The sequence below is a fragment of the Ambystoma mexicanum genome, chromosome 2q (genome assembly GCF_040938575.1).
Source record: "Ambystoma mexicanum isolate Mex_15411 chromosome 2q, UKY_AmexF1_1, whole genome shotgun sequence".
NCBI lineage: Eukaryota > Metazoa > Chordata > Amphibia > Caudata > Ambystomatidae > Ambystoma > Ambystoma mexicanum.
The window spans coordinates 1,425,265,870-1,425,291,825 of record NC_090924.1 but is presented as its reverse complement, the minus strand read 5'-3'; the positions used below and the strand labels follow the sequence as shown (position 1 = coordinate 1,425,291,825).

Here is a 25,956-nt window from a genome sequence, read left to right as displayed (position 1 = left end):
ACCAAACGGCAAGCAGATCCAGGCAACCATCACACAAAACTGCAGATGGGAGGCATCAAGCAAGTCCTTAAAGCAACAACAACACCCCACAGATCTGATTCCAAAAGACTCCAAGACTACACCAAAAGGCAAGATGATCCAGGCAACCATCACACAAAACTGCAGATGGGAGGCATCAAGCAAGTCCTTAAAGCAACAACAACACCCCACAGATCTGATTCCAAAAGACTCCAAGACTACACCAAAAGGCAAGATGATCCAGGCAACCATCACACAAAACTGCAGATGGGAGGCATCAAGCAAGTCCTTAAAGCAACAAAAACACCCCACAGATCTGATTCCAAAAGACTCCAAGACTACACCAAAAGGCAAGATGATCCAGGCAACCATCACACAAAACTGCAGATGGGAGGCATCAAGCAAGTCCTTAAAGCAACAAAAACACCCCACAGATCTGATTCCAAAAGACTCCAAGACTACACCAAAAGGCAAGATGATCCAGGCAACCATCACACAAAACTGCAGATGGGAGGCATCAAGCAAGTCCTTAAAGCAACAACAACACCCCACAGATCTGATTCCAAAAGACTCCAAGACTACACCAAAAGGCAAGATGATCCAGGCAACCATCACACAAAACTGCAGATGGGAGGCATCAAGCAAGTCCTTAAAGCAACAACAACACCCCACAGATCTGATTCCAAAAGACTCCAAGACTACACCAAAAGGCAAGATGATCCAGGCAACCATCACACAAAACTGCAGATGGGAGGCATCAAGCAAGTCCTTAAAGCAACAAAAACACCCCACAGATCTGATTCCAAAAGACTCCAAGACTACACCAAAAGGCAAGATGATCCAGGCAACCATCACACAAAACTGCAGATGGGAGGCATCAAGCAAGTCCTTAAAGCAACAACAACACCCCACAGATCTGATTCCAAAAGACTCCAAGACTACACCAAAAGGCAAGATGATCCAGGCAACCATCACACAAAACTGCAGATGGGAGGCATCAAGCAAGTCCTTAAAGCAACAACAACACCCCACAGATCTGATTCCAAAAGACTCCAAGACTACACCAAAAGGCAAGATGATCCAGGCAACCATCACACAAAACTGCAGATGGGAGGCATCAAGCAAGTCCTTAAAGCAACAACAACACCCCACAGATCTGATTCCAAAAGACTCCAAGACTACACCAAAAGGCAAGATGATCCAGGCAACCATCACACAAAACTGCAGATGGGAGGCATCAAGCAAGTCCTTAAAGCAACAACAACACCCCACAGATCTGATTCCAAAAGACTCCAAGACTACACCAAAAGGCAAGATGATCCAGGCAACCATCACACAAAACTGCAGATGGGAGGCATCAAGCAAGTCCTTAAAGCAACAACAACACCCCACAGATCTGATTCCAAAAGACTCCAAGACTACACCAAAAGGCAAGATGATCCAGGCAACCATCACACAAAACTGCAGATGGGAGGCATAAAGCAAGTCCTTAAAGCAACAACAACACCCCACAGATCTGATTCCAAAAGACCCCAAAACTTGGCGCCTTTTACATGCTCCCCAAAGCACAGAAACAAGGACACCCCCGAAACCATTGACCCAAGGCTTTATGACATGTTTAACTAAGAAGACAATATTATAAAACCCATGGTAAGGAAAATGTGCAGCTAAACACAAGATACTCCAGATTCACTTAACACACTTCAGGGCATTGGCCACTTCCAGAAGGAATTATCTGTAAAACCATGGATGGGGACTCTCTCTTTACCAACTCCCCCAGAAGGATAGAGTGGCAACCTGCCAGGAAATCCTGGAACAGCACGATCCACACTTTCAGAAAACTGTCATGGCTATTGGTACTAAAATGGACCCACTTACCAAAGTTAACCTTTTATGGCTCAATTGGCACACAACTGCCTCACCAGCTGCCACATACAACATGTATTTGCCTTTTTTATATGAGCACAGCACACTACTGATTTGTCTCTTTAGGTGAACATGCACTTTGATGCCTCCCCATAAGTTAGTATGTTAAAAACTGAAAATTAAATAAACAAACACGACTGTCTACAGATTCAAAAAAACGTTAATGACTACCTTGCACCAATCAACTTTAAACTCACACAATCCTCAAATAAAATTAACCTTTTAGACACCACCTGCACAAATGACAGGAAAATACAGAGCTCAATGTACCACATAGAAACAGACCCCTCCAGTTTAAGGTGTGAAAGCTTTCATTCTAAACACACCTAAAATGCCTCCATATTTGGTCAGGCAGGACACTACGACTGGATATGTTCTGATGGAGCCAACAGAGCTCAACACACTAATGCCCTGAGGTAGTCATTTGTAAATCTTAACTAAAATAGCAGGATTGTGGATGACAATATCCACATGGTAGCATTAATACCACACAACAATCACCTGGAATACAAAGGACAATGATCACTACCCCATTAGATCACTAACTGTTCCAGCTGCAGTGTCTGACGCAAGCTTGCCATGCCAGGAACCTCTAATAAGTCAATCCTATTTTCCAGAACGATGAAAGACTGACGGAAGCTTTCCCAGAAGCCATACTACTAACCTCAGACAACAATATGAAAGACATGATTGTCAAAGACTAAACAATACAGCACAGAACATATTCCTACCAGTACAAATCAACATACCAAAAAGCAACCAAGAAAGATATAGGTAAAAATAGGTTTATTTTCCCTGTGTAAACACTCAGTCAAGGAATAACCACACATTGGTAAAAGATTAGCAACAGGAATAAAGAGAGCACTACTAGGGAAAATGTTTCCAATCCAGCACATCCCATTAAAGGGCAGGATGGGGACAACCGTAAACATTAAGATGTGTGCATTCCAAATGTTTTGATCATTTAGGGTTCTACCCTGTGGTTTAAAGAAGAGCAGAAGATGAATGTGATGTAGCCATTCTTTGCTTCTGTTGCATATCTTCAGCTAGTTAACACAAAACAAAACACAGGAACATACAGAATGTGACCTTAATCTCCAGCAGTTCAACCAGCAGAAGAAGACATTCTGTGAGTCAAACAAATGACCCATGCTTCACAAGCCTCTTCAATTGGAAGCAGTTGCAAGATGTACACAATTTGTTACAAGCAACCGTACATAGTGCCAGACGTGCCTGCTATACAGGAAAATTGCTGGGGGACAAATGTTCTTCTGTGTATGTGTGTATAACAGATTCATGTTCAGTTGTCCTCACTGAGATCACAATGTTGCAACGACAGCCATGGTCGCAGTCCTTTTGCGTGTCCCCTGTGCTGGCGTAATTGGCCCACCACCTCCATAGGTTCCCGACCCCCCACATTCTTCTGAAAGTGTGGAAAATTGATATTGTGTGCGTCCAGCGGGTCTGTGGAGCGCAGGGAATGCAAGGAGTGTGGAGAACCAGGGGTGCATGGGGGGCTTGTGACTGTTTCCAACATTCACCTATCTCATGATTACCTCTCAACCGCTAGCATATGTAATTAAACTGCACGTTTCTATAAAGAAAGCCTCTATTTCAGTTTTATTATAATTTCTCGAGCAAGCACGTGGTTTGGCACGGTATATGATTTAGCCAAACAACATTATAATCTTTCCAAGATTCCTCATGGATTTTGTAACTCCTCTTTATTCAGGACAAAGGATGTTCAGATTGGCTCTTCTTCATGTATTTTGTCGCCCATTATGCGACTTACTGGACGAGCAGGGCATCCATTTTTCCAACTATGCAGATGATACCCAGCTCATCGTGGAACTAAGCGGGGACTACGATAAAGACTCTAAACAGGGCTCATTTATCTATGAATCAATGAAGGTTTGGATGACGGTTAATGGATTGTGCGTCAATGGGTCCAAGACCGAGTTTCTTATATTTGGGTCTTCACAATGGCGAGCAAAACTAAATAAAGAGTATGTAGGCTTCCATATCGAGCAGCAACTGATTTACACTGCTCACAAAGTTAAAACACTCTGTATCGTCCTTGAACCTTCCTTGAGCTCCGAAGCCCGTACTAGCAATGTGGTGAGCAAGGCACAATACCACTTGAGACGGCTCCATCTAGTTAAGCCCTTCCTTTCCCAGGCAAACTGTATCACTTTGACTAGAGCAATACTAATGCTGAGATTGGATTATTGTAATGCCATTTTGAGTGGAGCTAATAAAAGGTGCATGCACAGGAGGCAGGTGCTGCAGAATGATGCAGTCCGTATTGTGAAGAGTATTCAGAGAGGTTATCCAATTTCAGAGCATAGAGGGGTTCTCCACTGGCTCGCCATTGAAGAGAGGATTAGTTTCAAAATAAACACGATCACCCATAAGTGCTTGCATGGTTTAGCCCATGCATACCTCCAGGATGATCTCCAGCTGGAGCAATCTTGCAGGGTCACTAGGTCCAGTGACTCTATACTTCTTCGAGGCCTGCGTATGAAACGGGTTAGGGGTAGCGGTCGTTCTTAACCGGTGCAGGCAGCCTCGACCTGGAACAACTTACCCTCTTATCTCAGGCTGGTTAGAGATCTGTACTCTTTCCAGAAAGGTCTGAAGACACTTTTGTTTAAATGAGATGAATACACTTCGTGTATGAGCGCGATAGAAATAAAATATCATATCATACCATATCAATAATGCCAATTCCGTCCATTTCCTTTCTCAATCTTTTTGCGCCCTGATGCCTGCGGGCTACTGAGCACAGTAAGAAAATAAATAACAATAAAATAAACAATAAGACAGGTCATAGAGTTCTCTCTTAAATCTTCCCTGCCTTTTCTCAATCTCATCAGAATTAAGAAAGAACATCATTACTTGGTTTCATACGACAGGATCTAAAGTAGCACTAAGTTGTTTTGTTCAGGTTTTAGGGCATCCTTCACCCTGTTTCTCTGTGATTGTTGTGCCTCAGACATTACGGTTGGATGCACCCTTGTTTTCTGTGATTGTTCTTTGGGCTGAAAGGTTTTCTTCACCCTTCTTTTCTGTGATTGTTCCTCGGGCTCACCCCAAGTTTGGAATAAGTAACTTCTCTGTAACTTCAATCTTCTAGCATTGATATCTTTCACAGATCTGCATAACATTCCACTTCGTCAGGCTGGGAATCCTTGGTAACATTAAGCAGTTTCATAGAAACCAGAAACTGAATTCATTTTAGTGTTGTTTGGGGTTATTTACCCTGTAGCCAATAGGCACTGCATCCCATGCCATCTTCAGATTTGTATAACGCGCATACAAATGCATAGATGTGCCATATGTGGGCAAGCGGGAAGATCGCATGTAAATCATTGAATGATAGCAATGCTGGAGAACTGGAGTCACAGGTAAACAACTTATTCATTCTCCATCATTGGATCTTTCATAGATTCACATGCTGTTAGAATAGATCACAAAGCAGTACCAATCATAAACATGCATAAACATGCTGTAAAAGTGGGAGGAGGAGATGGCTCACCTTAGGTGAACAGGGAGCACTCATCCAACTCTGGATTCCTTCGTAGAATTCCATTTGATGCCGTAACATTTAGTGAAAGTGTTTGTTTAGGCCTCCATGCGGCTGCTCTGTAGAGCTCTGCCAGTGGGTCCCCAGCCAGGAGAGCAGAGGTGGATGAGACTGCCCTTCTAGAGTGTGCTTGGACCAGGAAGTGGTCAGTTAGCAAGTGGGCGGCCGAAAGAAATGCAAGCCAAAAGCTATCTGGAATTGGAAGCCTTAGAGTGGGTGTTCCCAGTGGCAGCAGGCCCAAATTCAACAACAGCTGCTGAGACTGTTGAAAAGGATTGGTGCAATTAATGCAATACTTTTAGAACCCTCATGACCTCAATGGAGTGAAGGGAGCATTGCGCAGGCGTAGCATGAGAACTGAAGAAAGCCGGCAGGACTAGCGGCTTGTTGCGTTGGAAAGAAGATGGCACCTTTGTCATGAGTGAGGGATTGGTTCAGAGGAGAACCTTGTCCTTGTGGAAGACGAGGTAAGGCGTGCAGGAGGAGATCGCCTGAATTTCACCCACTCTTCTGGCAGAGGTGATCGCAACGAGGAACGCTGTCTCCCACGAGACAAAGTTGATATTAGCCTCATTCATGGGCTTAAATCGGGGGTCCAGTAATTTAGACAACACAATATTGAGCTCCCAGGAAGTTGCTTGTTTGCGCACCGGGGAGGCTTCCAAAACAGCCCTTACATAAGCCCTTCACCAGAAAAATCTCCCTTGGCCAGTTGGCTGAGGATCTTTTGCAGCATGACCATCTGGAATCATTGGAAATGAATGGATGAATTTGTTCGATGATGGGTATCCAGCACGTTGACTTTTTTCATACCAGAACGTATCGCGAATACAAAACTTGAATTTGCTGAGCCCTTGTGAAGATGTTTTTCCAGCTTTGCAGTCGATGGTGTGATTGGTGGTATTTGAACGCATTTGAAAAATTGCCCTTTGGCGATTATTGATAGCACCCCTTTGTCCGAGCAGCCTACTTGCCAGAGTGCTTTTTGGTATCAGAAGAACCGCAATGTTTGTGGGCGCCTCTATATGATAACAAATGAGCTTTGTATTTGCTCGCCTGAGGGGTATGACATCCCTCTCTTCACTTGGGAGAAGTAGGAAGAGTGGTAGTAATATATGCCAGACATGGAGAAACGTTGTTTAGAAGAAAAGTACTGAAACAGCCTTTCTGGTTGAAGTGTGCCAAAAGATAGGGCCCAGTGCATATCCGTTTTGGTGGATTGAAGCGTATAGTCCACCTTTTTGTGCAAAGGGCATATCGATAACCTTTGCCTGCACATCTGGCCTACAATTAGTAGCCTTCAGCCAGCTTTGGCCTCACAGAACAGCACCGTTGCCCTACTGTCGGAATCCTCTGTTAGCGATACTGACTGCCACTGAATTGGCATGGTCCGAGGTGGATTCATTCTCTCTAAGCAGAACAAATTCCTCTTGCTTCTTGTCGGCTGGGAGCAATTCCAGGATGGAACCGATTTTAAACCACAGTTCATGGTCATATCTGGCCTAGATGGTGGATGCATTTGCAGCCTTGATTGTGGTAGCTGCTGTGGAAATAACACTGTTGCTAAAGGCATCATACTGGCATCATGGCAATGGAGGATTGGCCATCATTATTTATTTATTTGTTTGTTTATTTGTAGAGCGCCGAACTGCTGGCAAGCATCGAGGCGCTTACATGGAGACGTGGACAAATAGTGGGGACAAACAGTATACAGGACGATTCATTACATATAGGGGTTATCCATCAGAGGTCGTAAAGATATATCTCGAATTACTTAAAAAGCAAGGTTTTAAGTTTTTTACGGAAGGAGAATAGATTTGATTCCAGTCTAAGGCTAGTAGGAAGTTTGTTCCAGAGTGCTGCCGCACGAGTGGGGAAAGCTCTTCCTAGACCTAGTTCTTTTTTGAATTTAGGAGTTGTTATCAATCCCTTGGCTTCAGATCTTAATGTTCTGGTAGAGGTGTAGGGTGTAAGTTTGGTCTTAAGGTAGGCAGGTGCTTTTCCATAGAGGCATTTATGGGTTAGGCACAAGGACTTGAATTGTACACGGTCTTCCATTTTTAACCAATGTAGGTCGCGTCTGGCTACGCTGATGTGATCTCTCCTTGATTTTAGTTTGATGACTCTTATCGCCTGATTTTGAATCAGTTGGTACTTATGTAAGCTTTGCTTGCTGGCACCAGCAAGGAGCGCATTGCCATAGTCCAATCGTGAAAGAATGGTAGCTCTAGCAATGGTGGCGCAATTTTTTTCATTGAGGAGGCGTCTCATTGTTTTGAGAAGACGAATGTAGTAATTACAATTTTTGCTGACATGCATGGCTTGAGCATCTGCATTGAGATTGGCTTCTAGGGTCATGCCAAGTGTTTTCACTTTACCGACTACTTCAATGCAAGATTCCTTGATTTGAAATGCCTTGTAGTCAGAAGTCAGTTTAGTGCAGGCCTGGGTAGATCCAAAAACCATTAACTCGGTCTTGTTGCTATTGAGGCACATCCAGTTATTATTCATCCACTCTTCGATATTCTTGTAGAGGGTGTTCAATTTAATACTGTCTTTAACATAGTCACCGCTCAATTCCATGACTAGCTGAGTATCGTCAGCATAGTTAGTGAAAAATACTTGAAGTTGTTCTAGTAATTCACACAGGAGGCGTATGTATATATTAAAGAGTAACGGGGACAAGCTAGCTCCCTGAGGAACTCCGCACGAGATGTTATGTTCAATTGAGAATTTATCTCCCAATGAACTCGTGAAATTCTGTTCTCCAGGAAGGAGGTGAGTCAACTTATTGCTTCTTTAGAACAGTTTGCAGTTTTGGCTAGTGCTTTTTGTAAGAGCTGGTGGTCTAACAGATCAAACGCCGCACTAAGGAATCATTTCCTTGCCACAGCAGATATCACAGTTGGGACTATGCTAGGTGCGTTTGCATTTGAGGTCACTATCCGGTAGGTGATAGTTTTTAATCAAAAGATGTCTTTTTGCACCAAGCAGTAAAGGAGTTCTTCTTAGCCAGCACCTGTCTTTCCAGATGTTCTCCAGGATCGGGATATACACTAGAGTCTTACTAGTCTCCTCCCTTCACTGATAAAGGAACCCTTCTTGTCTTTGCTCAGTTGGGAGGAGATCGAACATCTTGGTGCCTTTAGTCGTGGTGGAGTGGAAAGCACCACTTTCATCCAGAGATAAGTTCTTTGGTGGGAGCTCTTCTCTTTCACCATCCGCCAGCACAAGATCATCAAATACATTGTTACTTGAGGAGTGAGTAGAGAACCAATCTGGGTGTACATGCTTGTGTGAATCAAAGAACAAGGAGATGTCAAGAGGTTGATGCTCCTTTGGGGGAGGTAGATACTGATACAAGGATCAACTTCAAGACCCTCTGCATCATCCACAAGGGTTTCTGGGGCCTGGGACCGCTCTACTTCCAACGTTCTCTTCCAAAACATCTTCCTTCTCGAGCTCTCTGCTCATCCACCTCCTACTCTCTGAGGGTCAGACGCTTCTCCAAGCAGAGATTAGGGGACAGATCTATCTCCTCAGCTGTGTCCTCCCTCTGGAACAGCATCCCTGCCTGTCTACAACTTGAGCAGAATCTCTTCCGGTCCCGGAAAGCAACTCAAGACCTTCCTTTTCGTTTCTGTTTTCTCTCTTCCTCTCCCCTGCTGAGGCACCTGATTGCTCCGTGCACTGGTCACCTGGTCACCCTCTGAACTCAGGCTCAGGCTTCTACATGTCAGTTGCCCTTGCACTGCCTTTGGGCTCTCCAGCACCTAAGGGTCTGTATCTGCAACCCTACAGTCCCTTCTCTCTGCACTTATGAGCCACCCACTGGCTGCACTTGTGAGTTAACTGCACTTGCCTCCCCCCCCCCCCTGGCACTTCTCTTCTCCTCCCAACTGGCACTTCTCCCTTCCCCTTTTACCGTGTACTTGTACGATCTGATTGTCACAAGGCCTAGTAAGATCGCTATTTTGTCCTCCCTTTGTTTTCTGCTCCTTGTCTTGTCCTGCCTATAAACACTTGTGTATAGGCGAGTTATAAATGCCACATCATATCATAACGCCTGAAGTAATGAGAATCGTAGATTTTGAATTCTTCATACTTTTCTGGCTCCTGAGAAATGGGTCCCGGTCAATTTCTCTTCCTTGTTTGAAACTTGTCAGGTTTGTATGCTTTCAATAAAGAAGAATGGAAAACAGGATGGATGCAAATCCAACACCTAGGCAGGCATAACTTGAAGGCAACTGGATTGATCTTAGCAATTATCTCGAAAGGTCCAACGTATCAGGGAGACAATTTAGACTTATGGATCCATCTGGGCAGGAATTTTGTGGCTAAACAAACTCTCGTCCCAATGTCCCAAACAGGAGTCACACCTCAATGTTGATCAGCGATTCTTTTATAATTGTCTTTTCTAGCCTGTAGATTGGCATAGGCAGTTCGATGATTATCCAAAATGATTTCTAAAAGAGCGTTGACAGTGGGTAAATTAGTGGGTGATGGTACAGTGATGGGTAAAGATCAAGGATGTACTCCTGTTGCACAAAAGAAACGACTCATCCTAGTTACAGAGTGAGTAGAATTATTGTAAGCAAGCTCAGCTGTTGGCAAGAGAGTAACCCAATCGTCTTGACTGGCAGAAGAAAAACAACTGAGGTATTGTTCTAAAGTATGATTGAGTCTCTCCATCTGCCCATTAGTTTGAGGATGATAACCAGAGGAGAGAGATCTGTCAATACTAAGACAGTCACAAAGGGCCTTCCAGAATGTGGACGTTTATTGGGGTCCTCGATCAGACAATATTGTCATGGGTAGCCCATGTAGGTGAAAGAACTCCTTCAAAAAGATGTTGGCCATTTGAGAGACGGACAGAACTCCTTTGAGTGGAGTAAAATGAGCCATCTTACTAAAAGAATCTATAGTGACCATGATAGCTGTATGTCCAAGTGAGGGTGGTAAATCTTCAATAACATCAGTAGACATGTAACCAGGGTCTTTTGAGTGGCATGCCTTGTTGAAGTATTACTAAAGGTTTGGAAGTTGAGTATTTACTTTGGGAAAACACATTGCATGACTGGACATAGTCCTGAATGTCCTTTTTGAGAGAAGACCAACAAAACGTTCGTCGGATACCTTCCTGAGAGGAGGTTACCCCTTGATGACCAGCAGTTGTGGAATATATAAGGAGCTGCTCTTTGTTAAACAATAATCCGTCCTTTTCAGTAAGAAGCTCCCCAATGTTGTGGAGCTCAACTGAAGCAGTGGTGTGACGAACATCTTGTAAAAAGTAAGTTCTCATGTATAAAGGACTTGTTCATCAGTATCTTTTCTGGTTCTGTAGGAACATAAGAGTTGTGTTCTTGTATCTGCGATAAACAGTCAGCTACAATGTTTAGCTTTCCTGGCAGTTAAGTAAGTACAAAATCGTATTGTGAAAGAAAATACGCCCACCGGGCCTGATGACTGTTGTGGCATTCAATGTTTTGGAGAGTCGTAATATTTCTGATCAGGTTAAAGTAATGTTGGGGCTGAAAAAAGGGCTGATTTGAGGTGTTGAAAGGCACCCTCAGCTGCTGTATTCCATCCAAATATGGTATTCTTCTTTAGCAGATTGGTAATGGGACAGATACAGAGGAAATGTTTCTTGTAAAGCGTTGGTAGAAATTCACTAATCCTAGAAAGCGTTGTTCCTCCTTTACAGAAGATGGGGAGGACCACTGTAATACTGCTGAGGTCATTCTTAGGTACATCTCCCGACGTGAGTTGAAAAAATAAAGCCAAGATAGGGAAACAACTTCATCTCAAAAAGGCACTTTTCAGGTTTGGCAAATAAAAGATGTGTACTTAGGTGAAGTAGAGCTTCCTTAATATGGTTCTGATGTTGTCTAGGATACTGGATATAGTTTAAAATGTCGTCCAAGTAGACAATCACATAATGAAACAGAACATCTGCAGGGATTCTATTCATAAACCTCTGGATGACTGCCGGAGCGTGCACCGAGACAAAAGTCATTACATGGTATTCAAAATGGCTGACTAAAAGATGTGTACTTAGTATTTCAGTACTTTGGCAAATAAAAGATGTGTACTTAGGCGAAGTAGAGATTCCTCAATATGGTTCTGATATTGTCTAGGATACTGGGAATAGATTAAGATGACGTCTAAGTAGACAATCAAATAATGAAACAGAACATCTGAAAGGATCCTATTCATAAACCTCTCGATGACTGCCGAAGCATTCACCAAGCCAAAGGGGATTACATGGTATTCAAAATGGCCGAATGGGGTGCTAAAGGCAGTCTTCCATCCTTCGTCTTCACGGATTTAGAGGAGGTGGTAGATCTGCAGAGGTCAATTTTATTGAATATCGTGGCTCTGTGTACAGCCTCCAAAATGTCATTAATAAGGGGAGTGGGGTACCGGTCCTGAATGGTTATCTTATTAAAAGCTCTGTAGTCTATGGAAGGCCGTAGCTCTTTGGTATCTTTCTTGGAAACAAAAAAGAGCAAGCCCCCTGCAGAGGATTTACAATGACGTATTAGCCCATTCTATAGATTGTTATCCAGATATTCTTTGAGAGCGGCCTTCTCAGGTGTACATACGTCCAAAAGGAACCACGACATCCGGTAGTATGTCTATGGCACAATCTTCTGTGCAATGAGGCTGTAATTCCTTGGGTACCTTGTCTACAAAAACAGAGAATTCTCGGAAAGCAGCTGGGATGCAATGGATAGCAACAGAGGAACAATCTTCCTTAATAAGGGCCACTTTGGCCTGGTTAGTTGGGGTACCTTTCAAACAGTGTTTCAGACACATGGAAGAAGTAAATAGCAGTGTATTATCATACCAATCAATCAGAGGATTGCATCTGCGAAGCCAATGGATTCCTAGGATAATGGACAAGTGGGCCGCTCAGATGAGATTGATTACAACTAGTTTGTGATGGTTGTTGATATCCATTGTCATCGGGATGGTCCAGTGCTTAATAGGGCCAAAACTTAATGGTTGTCCATCAACCTTTTCCACAGTTTGTGAATCTTCCTTGGGTCCCCTTGGTAACCTCTCCATTTCGGCCCAAATGGTATCCATAAATAGATTGGCCGCCCCACAAGAAGAGCTAACACTTCAGGCACAGGTCTTTCTGGCATTCTTATCTTTACTCGGAGAACCATAAGTCCGTTATCGAAGCGGTCTGGAGGATTGCACATAAACATGGTAGAACAAGAAGAACAGCCCCGGATCATTGTCCCTTCTAGGATCAGGGACGATAATTTCCCTGACGACGAGGGGGTACCTCAGGACAATCCCTAAGAAGATGTCCCCTGGATCTACAGCACAAACATAGCCCTTGATCCCTTCTCTGCTTCCTCTCAGCCGGAGTTAAGGGGCAATGAGTGGCTCCGATCTGCAAAAGTTCCTCTTGGGAAGTTGTCTCAGCTAGGGGTGGCAGAGGTAAAGACAGAGAAGCCATGGATACCAATTCTGCAAAATTCCCGGATGAGGTACCCATGCCAGTTTGTCCTTAATGTCTTCATTAAGACCGCCTCTAAAGATTGTGTACTGAGCAGTCTCTGGAAAGGCTGCTTCCGCAGCTACTTCTTGAAATTGGAGATACAGTCTAATACCCCCAAAGATCCTTGATGAATATCAAGGAGTGATTCATATGTAATCTAAAAAAACTGCAACTGCTACACAACAATGCCCTAAGAGCGGCATTAAACATCCCTAGAGCTAATCACATCACCTCTGCCAGACAAAATGCCAACTGGCTACCAGTGAAGGATAGAATTGCTTTTAAGATGCGTTCACTAACCCATAAGTGCCTGTCTAATAAAGCCCCCAAATTATTAAACAATAAGTTCACAAACAAGTAAACCTACATACCTACTAGAGCCCCCCAGGTCAACTTATTAACTATACCCAAATACAAACTGGAAAAAGTGAGGGGTTAGAGTGTCCCAGTACTAGCTGCTAAACTCTGGAATGCCTTGCCAGCAGACCTAAGAGCTGAGCCAGCCTTCGGGGCCTTCTGCAAAAAACGGAAAACATGGCTCTTTACACAGGAGTGATAATGTTGTTGCCTCCTTTCCACTGTACCACAACAACTGAAATTGTCATGCCTTTATCCCTTTAGAACTTTATCTCTATGTTGTTAGAGTACCTTATATAGAGGCAGATGTAAGACTCACAATGTAAACGGTACTGTTAACTGTTTTTATGTGTATGTATTACAATATGTTTCCTTGCTCAAACTATGTATCTATCTTGCTACATTTAATGAAACTTTTACTTTTACTTTTTACTTTATTCAATTTATAGCACGCTTCCTTGAACCCTAGGGTGTAAGGACGCGATGAACAAGACAAAAAAACAAGACATAAAACCTAAAGAGAGGATTGAAGGATCAAGGAGGGGAGAATATCAAAGCAAATGGAATGGAGAAGCCAGGTCAGCAAGATGGATACAAGAAGGTTAGTTTAGTAGAAACGATAAGTCTTGAGATACTTCTTAAACAAGGTGACCGACGATTGCTGACGAAGCATAGGGGGAAGCAGGTTCCAGAGATTAGGGGCTGCACTGAAAAATGCCCCCTTCTCCACCTTCTTGAGTTTGCAAAGTGGTAAAGACAGCAGGTTCTGGTTGCTGGATCAAAGAACCCTGGGATTAGATTTGTCTCGGATTTGATCAAGTAGATATTTGGGCATTGTGCCAAGTCTACATTTAAAGGCAATTGTGAGGAGTCTGAATCTGACCCAGGCTTCGATTGGTAGCCAGTGTAGGGAGCGATAAGCGTCCGAGACGTGGTCACCCCGTGCCAGGCCTGTGACGACATGGACCGCACCGTTCTGGACTACTTGAAGTCTATTAAGGTCGGATTTTCCAAAACCAGCCAGAAGGCTGCCGCAATAGTCGATCTTTGCCCCAACTATGGCTCTTGCTATCATCATAAAAGTTTATTCGGAAACAAATTATCCATAAACCATTAACAGAATAAAAAATGCATACATTACAAAAGTCAATTCAACGTATTAAAAAATATCTAGAGTATAAATTTACAAACAATACATACAGATTTAAAATGTGCATGTGTGTAAATCAGGTAATATCCACAGAGAGCAGCCAAACAATTCATTACGATTATAATTTCAGAGCTCAATCAAATTCTGTGCCACGGTTTTGGATCTCCGATACCAGGCCCGTCTCAAATAATCCACCATACCCCAGGCCACTGGAATCGTAGCTGCCGACAGCAAATATCATAAGGCAGGCTTAGCCTGAAACATGCCGGCCGATCTGAGTAGTGGCAAAAGTGTTCTCTGTTTTAAGTCTATATAATGTGGGCAGAACAATACAAAGTGTAGGAGATCCTCCGTCGGCCACTGAAAAAAGGGGCAAGCTGTAGGTTGCACACTATCTGTCCAGCTTTTAGTTCATGCCCCTAACCATAAGCAATCAAACCGTGCTTGAGTCAAAGCCCAGCGGTCTACAGGATTGTCACTATGGAGTAGATATGGCTGAATAGCATCTGTTGTTGCATACACAATATGCCTTCTGTTTGCAACAATGCGTAAGGCAGCAGACTCCCTATTTGCCACCAAAATGGTTTTGAACAGTTGCTTTTGTGCAATGACCATACATAGGGTCAAAATGTTTGGTGGGCAAACTAGGTTGGCGCCGTTTAACTGTCTGATGCATTTCTGAATATACCTAAGCCATGGGATTTTCTTTACTACTGGGCTGCATAGGAGGGCTCTTAAAATCTCATGTAAGAGAATTGCTTTCTGATTTGCCCATGATGCCAACCAATGTGAGACCGGAGCCAATAACCACTCATCAGCAATATGGGGGTATCCTAGTTCCAAATGTGTCCCATAGTTTGAGGCAGACTGCGGCAATCCAAGAAGATTTTTAAGGAAGGCATTCTCCACGTTTTAAATATTTTGGATCCTTTCCATGCCCCATAGTGCAGCCCGTAGTTAGTAGCAGTTTTTGTTTCAGCCCTGTATACTTCTAAAATAAGTCTAATTGGGCGCCCCACACAGTTATGTTGAAAGCGTGACAGATCCTCAAGCACCTGCCTCATCCTCAGACACTGCTTATCAACATGGCCCAACCCTCGCCAATTCTCCATAAAGCAAATTCCCAGGTAGTTGCTATGGTCTCTGCATTTGCCTGCGAGATGAAGGGTCTCAGGTGGGACACGAGTTTTACATAGTAAGTCCCTGAGAAGATGACACTGCTAACGTGAGCTCTCATGTTAAGGGACTGGTCCAAGATGACGTCTAATATTTTTAATGTGGGTTGGGGAGAAATGTCAACTAGCCCCAACCTAAAGGATTTGAACAAAGGATCCAGTTTGGCAAGGTAGTTTGTATTGCCCACAATCATGAGCTCAGTTTTGCTTTTGTTTAACGAAAGGTTGTTGGCCATCATCCAATTTTCTATGAGGGAGAAAATTCTGTTGAGCTCAAGTTCATCCTGAGAATGAACACGCAATAGTTTTACTAATACCTGGGTGTCATCAGCGTAGTTAGAGAATGAAATACCTTCTTCCTCAAGCATCTTAAAGAAGGGAGCTGTATAGATATTGTAGAGGCAGGGAGAAGTACTGGAGCCCTGCGGGACCCCAAAGAGAACCGGAATTGGGTCCGCCTCTGAAAGCCCGATGCAGACTCTAGTTTGTCTATTGGCCAAAAAGGAGATAATCCATGATGCAGCGGAAGGGGAGAAATTGACCACCTCGACCATTCTAGCAACTAATATGGGGTGGTCGACCAAGTCAAATGCTGTGGATAAATCCAGGGACACGAGAAGGCCTTTATCTATATTAGCAAGAAAACGTGACTTGAGATCCAAAAGGGAGTTCTCGGTGCCATATCCCTGCCTAAAACCTGACTGGTAGATATTTAGGATGTTATGCTGGTTCAGATGGGTGGCTATTTGTGAGTAAGCGACTCGATCAAGACGTCTTTTTGTACAAGAAGTCATGTACAAATTAAGGTACAAGACTTCTTCTACCTTAATTTGTTACCTGTAAACCTGCGCCCAGATACCTCAGGGTTAGGTGCGCTACATAAATAACCACATAAATAAATAAATAGGCTGAATAAACCACCTCAGGACTCTCAAACATATATGTGATGGCCTGAACAAAGGCTGGATAATCAGACAGGCGAGGACTGGTTGCAGTAACAAGAGGAGTAGCCCACGCTAAGGTGTTGCCGGTCATGTTAGATACCATGAAACCGACCTTAGCCCTGTCCGTGGCATAAGCAGTTGTCCGGAATGTGAAATACACAGTGTCTGAGTCTAAGAACTCATGCACCGCCCTGGGAAAACCGTCAAATTTCCCGGATGCAAGGCAAGTCCGTGGTCTGAGCATCCCGAGCCGTAAATTACTGTTTTAGGGAGGTGTGTTCGGCTCGTAATTGTTGTACTTCTAAGGACAGTTCCTGTACAGCGTGCAAGAGTTCCTAGAGTTGCTCCATTGTGAATGTTCGGTCCTTCACTATCAGGGATCTTAAGCTGTTCATCAGAACTTGATGCTTCGATAGATTCCGACTCCACTGCTTCCTTGGCCGATTTCTCCTTCCTCTTTCTTCGAACATCCTTACGTTCCTTGTAGAGGTAAGTTCTATTCCTCTCTGCAGCCAACTTGTCAGACGGGTTGGGTTCAGGTTAGACAAGGGGGACGCTGAGTAGATAGACCACAGCAGGAGGAAAAGCCAATGAAGGGAGAAAAAACCCCTAACACAGAAGAACAAGTTACTTACCAACTGTAACGTTCTTTCGACTGGATGTTCCTCCCACGTATTCCTCATCTTATGATAACTCGTTGTCTCCAGCTTCGCTGCTTCGGAAAAAATGTTCTCTCGGCAGAGGGCGCTGTGCTCGAGGTCGTGGCGTCGATAGTCCCTCGACGGACTCCGTACTCTGTCGACGTCACCGATGGTATAAATAGCTCGAGCCGCGCCCGTTGATTCAGTTCTGTTTTTTCGATGAAACATATAGGAGGAACACCCAGGCGTGCCCCATAACTGATGCACTCATCGTGACAGCAAAGTGTAAGAAAACGTAAACTGTCCTGTGGGGTAGGATGGGAGGGTTGATGAGGAATACGTGGGAGGAACATCCAGTCGAAAGAACGTTACAGTTGGCAAGTAACTTGTTCTTCGAATGGATTGTGTCCTCGCACCTATTCCTCATCTTATGATAGACTCCCATAGCAGTGACAATTTTGGAGGCGGGAGTACTAGTTTTAGTTTTCGTGAACAGAATGCAGAACTGCCTTGGCAAATAATCCCTCATTGGAGGAGGCAGTATCCAAGCAGTAATGCTTGACAAAAGTATGCATTGTTTTCCAAGTTGCAGCTGCACAAATATCTGCTGCCGGGACTCACCTCTTTAGAGCCGCAGAAGACAGTAGACATTCCCCTTGTAGAATGGGCACGAAGCCCATCTGGTGGGTCTTTTCCCGCTAATCTGTAGCTTTCAATTATGGCTAAGATGATCCAGCGGGATATAGACAAGCCTAGTTTATGACCAGTATAACCCACAAATAGTTGGTCATCTTGTCTCAATTTAGACATCCTTGAGATGTCCTCTTGGGATCTAGTCTGTGCAGTCTCTCCTCTTCCTTGCCCAAATGAGGAGGAGGATAAAAAGTTGGTAGTACTATTTTTTGTGACAAATGGAAGTCCAGAACTACCTTTGGTAAGAATGAAGATTTAACTTACTTATAAAAAATAGTATATGGTGGTCTGCATGAGAGAGCCTGAAGTTCACTAACCCTGCGGGCTGATGATAGGGCCACAAGAAGGACAGTTTTTAGTGTTAAAAGCCTCAATGGACATGAGTGCAGAGGCTCAAAAGGTATGCAAGTCAAGAATTTTAATATTAAATTTAAGTCTCAAGTTGGGACATGAAAAGGTATTGGAGGGTATACGTTAGTAAGTCCTTTTAAGAATTGAATTTAGGTGGTATTTTGAAATATGAAACCTCTTCCGAGGTGCGCTTGAAAATGGACAGCGCAGCAAGGTATCCTTTGATTGTTCCTATCTGGAGCCCCAGATTGGCTAGATGTAAAAGAAAAGAGAGCACTACTGGAGTGCCACATTCAAAAGGGTCCACATCCTTATCTTTGCACCAGTTACTAAACCTGTTTCAGCGACATTGATAAAAAGATTTTGTTGCTGGCCTTCTGGCCGAAAGCAAGACTTCCATTACGTCATCCGGAAGATCCCAATCCTTGTATCTCAACCTCTCAGAAACCATGCGTGAAGGTAGAGTGTCTTGACCTCTGGATGGACAACCTGACCTTCCTCTTGCGAGAGAAGATCCTCTCTTTGCAGAAGGCGTATTAGAGGGCAGACATGTCTAGAAGGTCCGGGTACCACGTCCTCCTGGCCCAATCCGGGGCAATTAGGATCATGGTTTTCCTGAACTTTCTCAACCTGATTACTTGAGGAATCACAGGGACTGGGGGAAACGCGTACAGCAGTGGAAACTTCCACTCCACTACGAATGCGTCTCCCAGAGCTCCTCTTTGAGGAAATTCCCTTGAGCAGTACTGATCGCACTTCCGGTTGATCGCGGTGGCGAACAGATCCACTTGAGGGGTTCCTCAAAGGGCGAAGATCTCCAGAAGGACTTCCTGAGCCAGCTCCCACTCATGAGAGACCGTGCTCTGCCTGCTCAGAGCGTCTGCCGCCGTGTTCTCTCCGGCTAGGTGAATTGCCGATAGAGAGATACCTTCTCGTATTGCCCAGAACCATAGCTGCATTGACTCTCTGCACAGTGGTAGTGACCCTACTCCTCCTCTTTTGTTGAGGTAGTACATGGCCACCGTGTTGTCCATCATTATCAGGACATTCTTTCCCTGTACAGAGGGCAGAAAGGCCTTCAGCGCTAGTCTGATTGCCCTCAGCTCCAAAAGGTTGATGTGTAGTTTGGACTCTGATGGAGACCACCGACCGCTGATTGTCAGATCGTTGGTGTGTGCTCCCCACCCTGTGAGTGAGGCGTCCGTCACTACTGGTATCTCCGGCCATGGTTGCCAAATAGACTCTCCCTTGAGAATGTTGTCGTTGCAAGCCCACCATAGAAGATCCTGAGCAACTGCGCTCGGGACTTGCAGAAGATCCGACATATTCCCTGAGTACTGGGACCACTGAGTTCTGAGTGCCCATTGAAGGGATCTCATTCTTAACCTGGCTTCTGGTACTAGGTAAATGCAGGATGCCATGAGGCCGAGCAACCTGAGAAAATCGAAGGCCGGTAGACGTTGGGCATTCTAGATTTTTGTTACCATCTGCTGGATGTGGAGAGCTCTCACTTCGGGAGGCGAGGCTTTTCGGGAGGAAGTGTCCAAGACTGCTCCGATAAACTGGAGCTTCTGCGATGGTATCATGTGGGACTTCTTGAAATTGAGGGAGAAGTCCAATTTGTGGAGGAAGTGGCAGGTGATCGAAAGATGTTCCTGAGCCTGTTCTGGAGAACTTGCTCTGATCAACCAGTCATCCAGGTAGGGATATATGTGAATACCTCCTCTCCTGAGGCTTACTGCCACAACCGCCAACAATTTGGTGAAAACCCTTGGGGCGGAGGTCAACCCGAATGGCAGAACTCGAAACTGATAATGAGAATTGCCAATCGCGAACCTCAGGTACTTTCTGTGCTTTGGATGGATTGGCACATGAAAGTAAGCATCCTGAAGGTCCAATGATACCAACCAATCTTGGAGGTGGAGAGCCTGAAGGATCTGAGAAAGAGTCACCATCTTGAACTTGTCCTTCCTGAGGAACTTGTTCAAGTTTCTCAAGTCCAAGATGGGTCTCAGTCCTCTGTCCTTTTTTGGAATGAGAAAATATGGGGAGTACCAACTCCTGTTCCTCCCCGCTACAGGTACCAGTTCTATGGCACCTTTCTCTAGCAGGGTTAAAATTTCCTACAACAGGAGCGGATCTGGAATTTTGACAGAATTGGCTCCCGGTGGATGATTCTGAGGCCTTTTTAGAAAGGGCAGACAGTAACCTTGGGCTACTTTTTCCAGTGCCCAAGCATCTGAGGTAATGCCCTGCCATTCCTTCAGATGCTGAGAGATCCTGCCTCCCACTGGTGTTTTGTGCAACAAGGTCTCAGAGGGATTTGGAGGTGGCTGCAGGAGTGGCTGAGGGTACAGATGCCGCTCCTGAGGCTGATTTTGCATCTCTTCCTCGTGCTCAACGAGGGAAGTTTCTTTTGCCCCTTTGAGAAACCTGTCCTCTTCCTCTACCAAAAGAGGAGTAGTATCGAAAAGAACGACCCCTCCAGGAAGATGAGCCGGAATAGGGTTTTAGAGGCTGGCGCATAGAGGCGCTAAGCGATTTAGCTGCCGCTTTCGAGGTCTGAAGTTTTTCTAGGCTTTCATCAGCCTTGCTGCCAAACAGCCTCGAGACATCAAAGGGCATGTTAAGGAGTCTGGCTTGCACATCTGGTGCAAACCCCGACTTCCTCAACCACGCAAATCTGCATAGCACAACGCTTGCAGCCATGGACCTGCTGATACTATCAGCAGTATCCAGTCCAGACTGGAGACATTGCCCCATTGCCTCCTTCCCGTCTTTGACTATATTCAGGAAGCCTTCCCTTTCCTCGCCTTTTGGAATATGATCAGCTGCCGCCGAAATACAGTCCCACAGGGTATGGGTAAACCTGGCCAGGGTACAGGTGACATTTGTGAATTTAAGGGCCATACTGCCTGACGTGAAAACTTTACGTGCCCATGCGTCAACTTTTTTATCCTCTCTATCTGGAGATATAGTGGGATATGCAGTTTGTTTTGATGTAGATGCTGCCTGAATGACTAGACTTTCTGGAGTCGAATGCTTATTTAAGTATTCAGGATCCGTTCCAGCTGGTCTATATTTTTTTGGAAAAGTGCTATCTGCAGCAGCAATACTCTCAGGTCTATCCCAGTTTTTCTCCACGGTCCTCTGAAGAGCCCTGTGAAAGTGAAAATTATATCCGTCATGTCATCCTGTTCAAAAACGGGTGAAATGTTACCCCAACCCATATATCTATTACTCTGGTCATAAGACCCCTGTACCCAGCATCTGCATGCTCTGCAGGATCAGGTCTGGCAAACTCTAATTCTGGGGAGGTGTCAATTCCACTGGCAGAATGTAGAGTATCACTAAGGTCTCTCATTCTAGATTCCTGGTCAATAGGTTCCTCAGGAACTTGCTTTGTGCCATAAAAAACTCCAAAAGGAGTAACTTCGTCTTCTTCTGAGCCAGATTCCTCATAAATTGAGGACATGAACTTAAAAAAGTCTGACCTGGGCAAAGGAGTGAATCTCCTTTCTTCTTCTACCATACGCGTCGAAGGGATTGATAAATCCTTCGAAGTTGTCGAAGGAGTCTTCATTGACTTCGAAGATGACTTCGACACGGGCGTCGAGGATGTTTTTGGTTTTGTTGCCGAAACGGTCGACGCCGACGGCGTCAATGAAGTCGTCGAAGCCTTCAACGACTTGGGTTTTTTGTATGGCACCGGAGAAGTGCTCGACTCTCGAAGAGTCTTCGACGGCTTGGCGTCGACTCGAGTTGTTTTAGTATCCACAACACTACTGGTTTTTACCATGGTAGTCTTGGACCTCCCTTTGTCGTCCAATGGAGCGACCTTAGGGGTATGGCTTTTTCGAGGTTCTTTCGAGGGGGTCGGGCCGCGTTCTCGAAAACCTCCATCATCTTTTTACGGAATTCTTCCCATTTACTGGGAGAATCCGATTTTGTCAGACATTGAATTTCTTCGGTCGACTCTGAAGAAGAAGATGATGAGGGAGATCTATGTCTCCTCTTCATTTTTTTAGACAATGACGAAGAGTGTCTCGATCCACTCCTAGATCGAGATCTCTTGGAGTGCCTATGTCGATCCGATTCCTTCGAATCAGTCGCTTTCTTATGTTTTTTAGACATAGCCTTCTTAGAGGCTTCCCTCCCCACCAACAGTTTACCTCTCCTCTCACAAAGAGCTTTCTCGGTCATGGATTGGCAGGAAGCGCAGCCGTCGGTTCGGTGACTGGAACCGAGACACCAGAGACAAACCCGGTGGGGATCCGTGATCAACATTTTTGATCCACAATCTACACACTTCTTGAACCCAGTCTTGGGTGTCGAAGGAGTCGAAGATGACGACATTTTCTTCACAGAAAATTTGAAGCGTGCCGTTCTCGATAGCGAAGCGATCGGAAAAACGGAACTGAAGCAAGGGGCGCGGCTCGAGCTATTTATACCATCAGTGATGTCGACAGAGGACGGAGTCCGTCGAGGGACAATCGACGCCAAGACCTCGAGCACAGCGCCCTCTGTCGAGAGAAAATTGTTTCCGAAGCAGCGAAGCTGGAGACAACGAGTTATCATAAGATGAGCAATACGTGGGAGGACACAATCCATTCAAAGAGGTGATTATGTTCTTCTGTTGTTCCTTGAGTATGATCCAGGAGGATATTCATTGGAGAAGGCAGTCGCCGATAAGGGCGAAGAATTCAGTACAAGAACGGAAAGAGTGAGATACTGCAACGAGACTCAGAGATGGCGGACTCGGGCAACAGCAAAGAGTAGAAGGCAGAAGGCAAAATAAGCAGAAAGGAAAATTTGCAGAGGAATCCGAACAGGACAGCAGGAAGCCAGGAGAAACGAAAACAGGAGGAAAGGCTAATAATAATAATAATTTAGCCTTTATATAGCGCTACGAACCCTCAGGCATCTGAGCGCTGCTTATTATTAACCACGGTGTGTGGTGCTCACGCACTGTGATTCAATGAAGTCCATAAAAGCAAATCCAGCATTGGCCACAAGACGGTAATGGTGAAACCAGAATGTATCAGGACAGACTCCTGCAGTAGGCTGGATGTGTGGGGTGGGGGGGGTGAGCAGGGTAGACAAATCAAGTAAAACAGGCAACACTTCTGTGTGAGAAGGGGGGGCACAAGGGAACATCACGGGGGACCAGATGGGTGGGGATGGCCTGTGGGGACAGAGGGAATAAACACATGTTGGTGCATACTTATCCGGCTGTCTGAGCAGGGATTCAGGTCCTGTATCCTCCTGGTCCAAACAGGTCCAAACAGAAATTTCTGTTTTCTTTGTCTGCCCTTCACTTCAAACGCCCGGGCGAGAGACGCCCTTGATCTAAGAGTTAAGAGCAGGAAGGAAGAGGCAGGGCTAAGAAGGTGGATGGTGCTTAAGCCAGGTGACCTAGATCCACTTGCACCTGCTCCCCATCTGCAAAAGAAAAGAGGCTGGAGGATTGCTTAAGCAGGGAAAAAGAGTGGCAACCAGGAAGGCACCAGCTTCTGATTGCTATACCAACTCAAAGGCAGATCACTGTCTAAGAGTGCAATCGGAGGGCAGAGGATGATCTCATGCATCTACAGAAGGGGCCAATGTTTTAGAAAAGGGAGTTGGGAGACAATCCAACACACAGCACTATCTACAATTAGACTGTATAAAGTTATAGAGTATGTGTTTGTCTCAGTTCAGATGTATTCACACCACCGTTCGCATCAGAAAGCAGACCTACCAGTTGTTCGAACAGTTGCGTCAAGTGGCTAACAAAGTTCTTCTCAAAGTTTTGCCGCAGGCTTTCGAAAGTGATCAACTGCTCAGCAACACCATGCATCTTCCGATATTCTGGGGAGGGAAAGAAATGTGTGAGGAGTTACAGTGTTTGGCAGCAATGAGTGAGAATATACAATTGCAACTTTCAGGAGAACTGCCTATCTGTGCTAGTAGGAGAGATTGGTGGGGAGTGTAAGAATGACTTACCTATTCCTGGGAGTAGTCGAGATTGGTGATCAGTATAATGGTAAGCAATGATATGCGAGCTTCAATCCATGACTCATGAGATGTAGATGGGTGTCTATTGTGGAACAGTAGTCACAGGGCCTGATCACGAATTGGGTGGTAGCCCTTAAATGCGGTGGTAACAGTATTAGTGCCGCATTTAAGGGGTGCCCAATCTCGAATCTGGAGTGTTTAACCCCAGCTCAGAGCTGGCGGTAAACATGTCGGAAAAATGCCAATTTTCGGCAAAATTACCGCCAATGGACCCACTGGGGACTAACAGCACCCAACCTGTGATCCGGAGGTAATACCGCGGGACGGGTGGGCGCTAATGCTAATAAAGTTGGGCAGTGTCCCAGCCAGGATACCGCCCAACTTGTGATCAGGCCCATTGTCCAGTCTAAAGTCAGCAAGCACCTCGATAACGTATGCTTTTTTTTAAAAAAAACCACTAAGCGTTAATGTTTAGACCTCATAACAAAAGTGTAAAAGTATCTCTCGACTACATGAAGAGACTGGGATCAGGAAGCAAAGACTGCAATGCCAGCATCTCTACATACCAAGCCATCAAATGATGTAGATTAATTCAGTTACTACCGCCTCCATAGACATAAAAAGATATGTCCCTAATGAACACAGACCAGAAAAAAAAATGATTCAAAGCCTAATTCTCTCCCTCATTGGCTCTCGTAATGACTTTCCAAGAAACCAACAAACTACAAATGGCGCTTAACAAGGCAGTTTGACATATTCAAGGCCTTAAATGAAGGGACCACAACATTCGCATGCTGCAAATTTAAAATTGGGCCCAGACTACCTGGAGTTTAGAATGGAGTCTATTTAGACAGAGAGCCTCTAGAGAGGTCATTGGATATACGTTTTAGACTTGGAATATTACCTGTGGCAGCTTTTACTGCATCCTGGCGAGACAATGCTCCTGCCAAGTGCCCATTGTGTGGACTTTTCAAAGAAACTCTGGTACACTTTATCCTGACATGTGAAAAAACTATACGACTGAGAAGAATCTATTTGCGACCAATATGTTTAGATTATAGTATTTTTCATGTTGTTCCTGCATTACTGTTTTGAAGAAAGTGTTTAACTTTAAATGTTTTCCATGCACCTGAACTCTATATACTTAGAGCATGGCGACAGAGGAGCAAAGTGCTGAAATAGGATAGTGACATTGGCGGGGTTAATAGTTGTGCATTATTTATACAGCTTGCATTGTATGCTTTTTAAGTTGCATTGTATGTTCTAAATGTGTATCCATGTGTTTTCATCTGTAATTTGTACCTGTTGTTAAGCTTGCTGGTTTTATTCCGAATACAAGCTCATGTTGATGATTATGATTCCGGAGTCTAGAACAATCAGCTGGCTGAAGGCTCAGCAAAGGATTGGCCTCCAACCTCTCTTCCTGACCCAGAAATACTTTCAGATGAAAGGACTGAATTGCCTCACAGACTCTATGTGCACCCTCAGATCTCATCCCCAGCAACACATCGACTAATGATCCGTGTCTGTGGCTCAGTGGACTAATGCATCCACTACAGGGGCCTGTGTTCCAACTGGGCACAGGTAAGAAACCTGGCAGGT

At 44.7% G+C, this 25,956-nt stretch overlaps 1 protein-coding gene across 1 annotated transcript in view; it reads right to left on the bottom strand.

Moving 5' to 3' along the window:
• The window catches only part of LOC138568862 (exocyst complex component 1-like), a 1,144,699-nt gene that overhangs the window by 587,177 nt on the left and 531,566 nt on the right, over positions 1-25,956 (bottom strand). Inside the window, exon 8 of the mRNA XM_069646643.1 lies at positions 24,098-24,207. Coding sequence (XP_069502744.1) covers positions 24,098-24,207 — 110 coding nt within the window. The remainder of the gene's footprint in view (positions 1-24,097; positions 24,208-25,956) is intronic.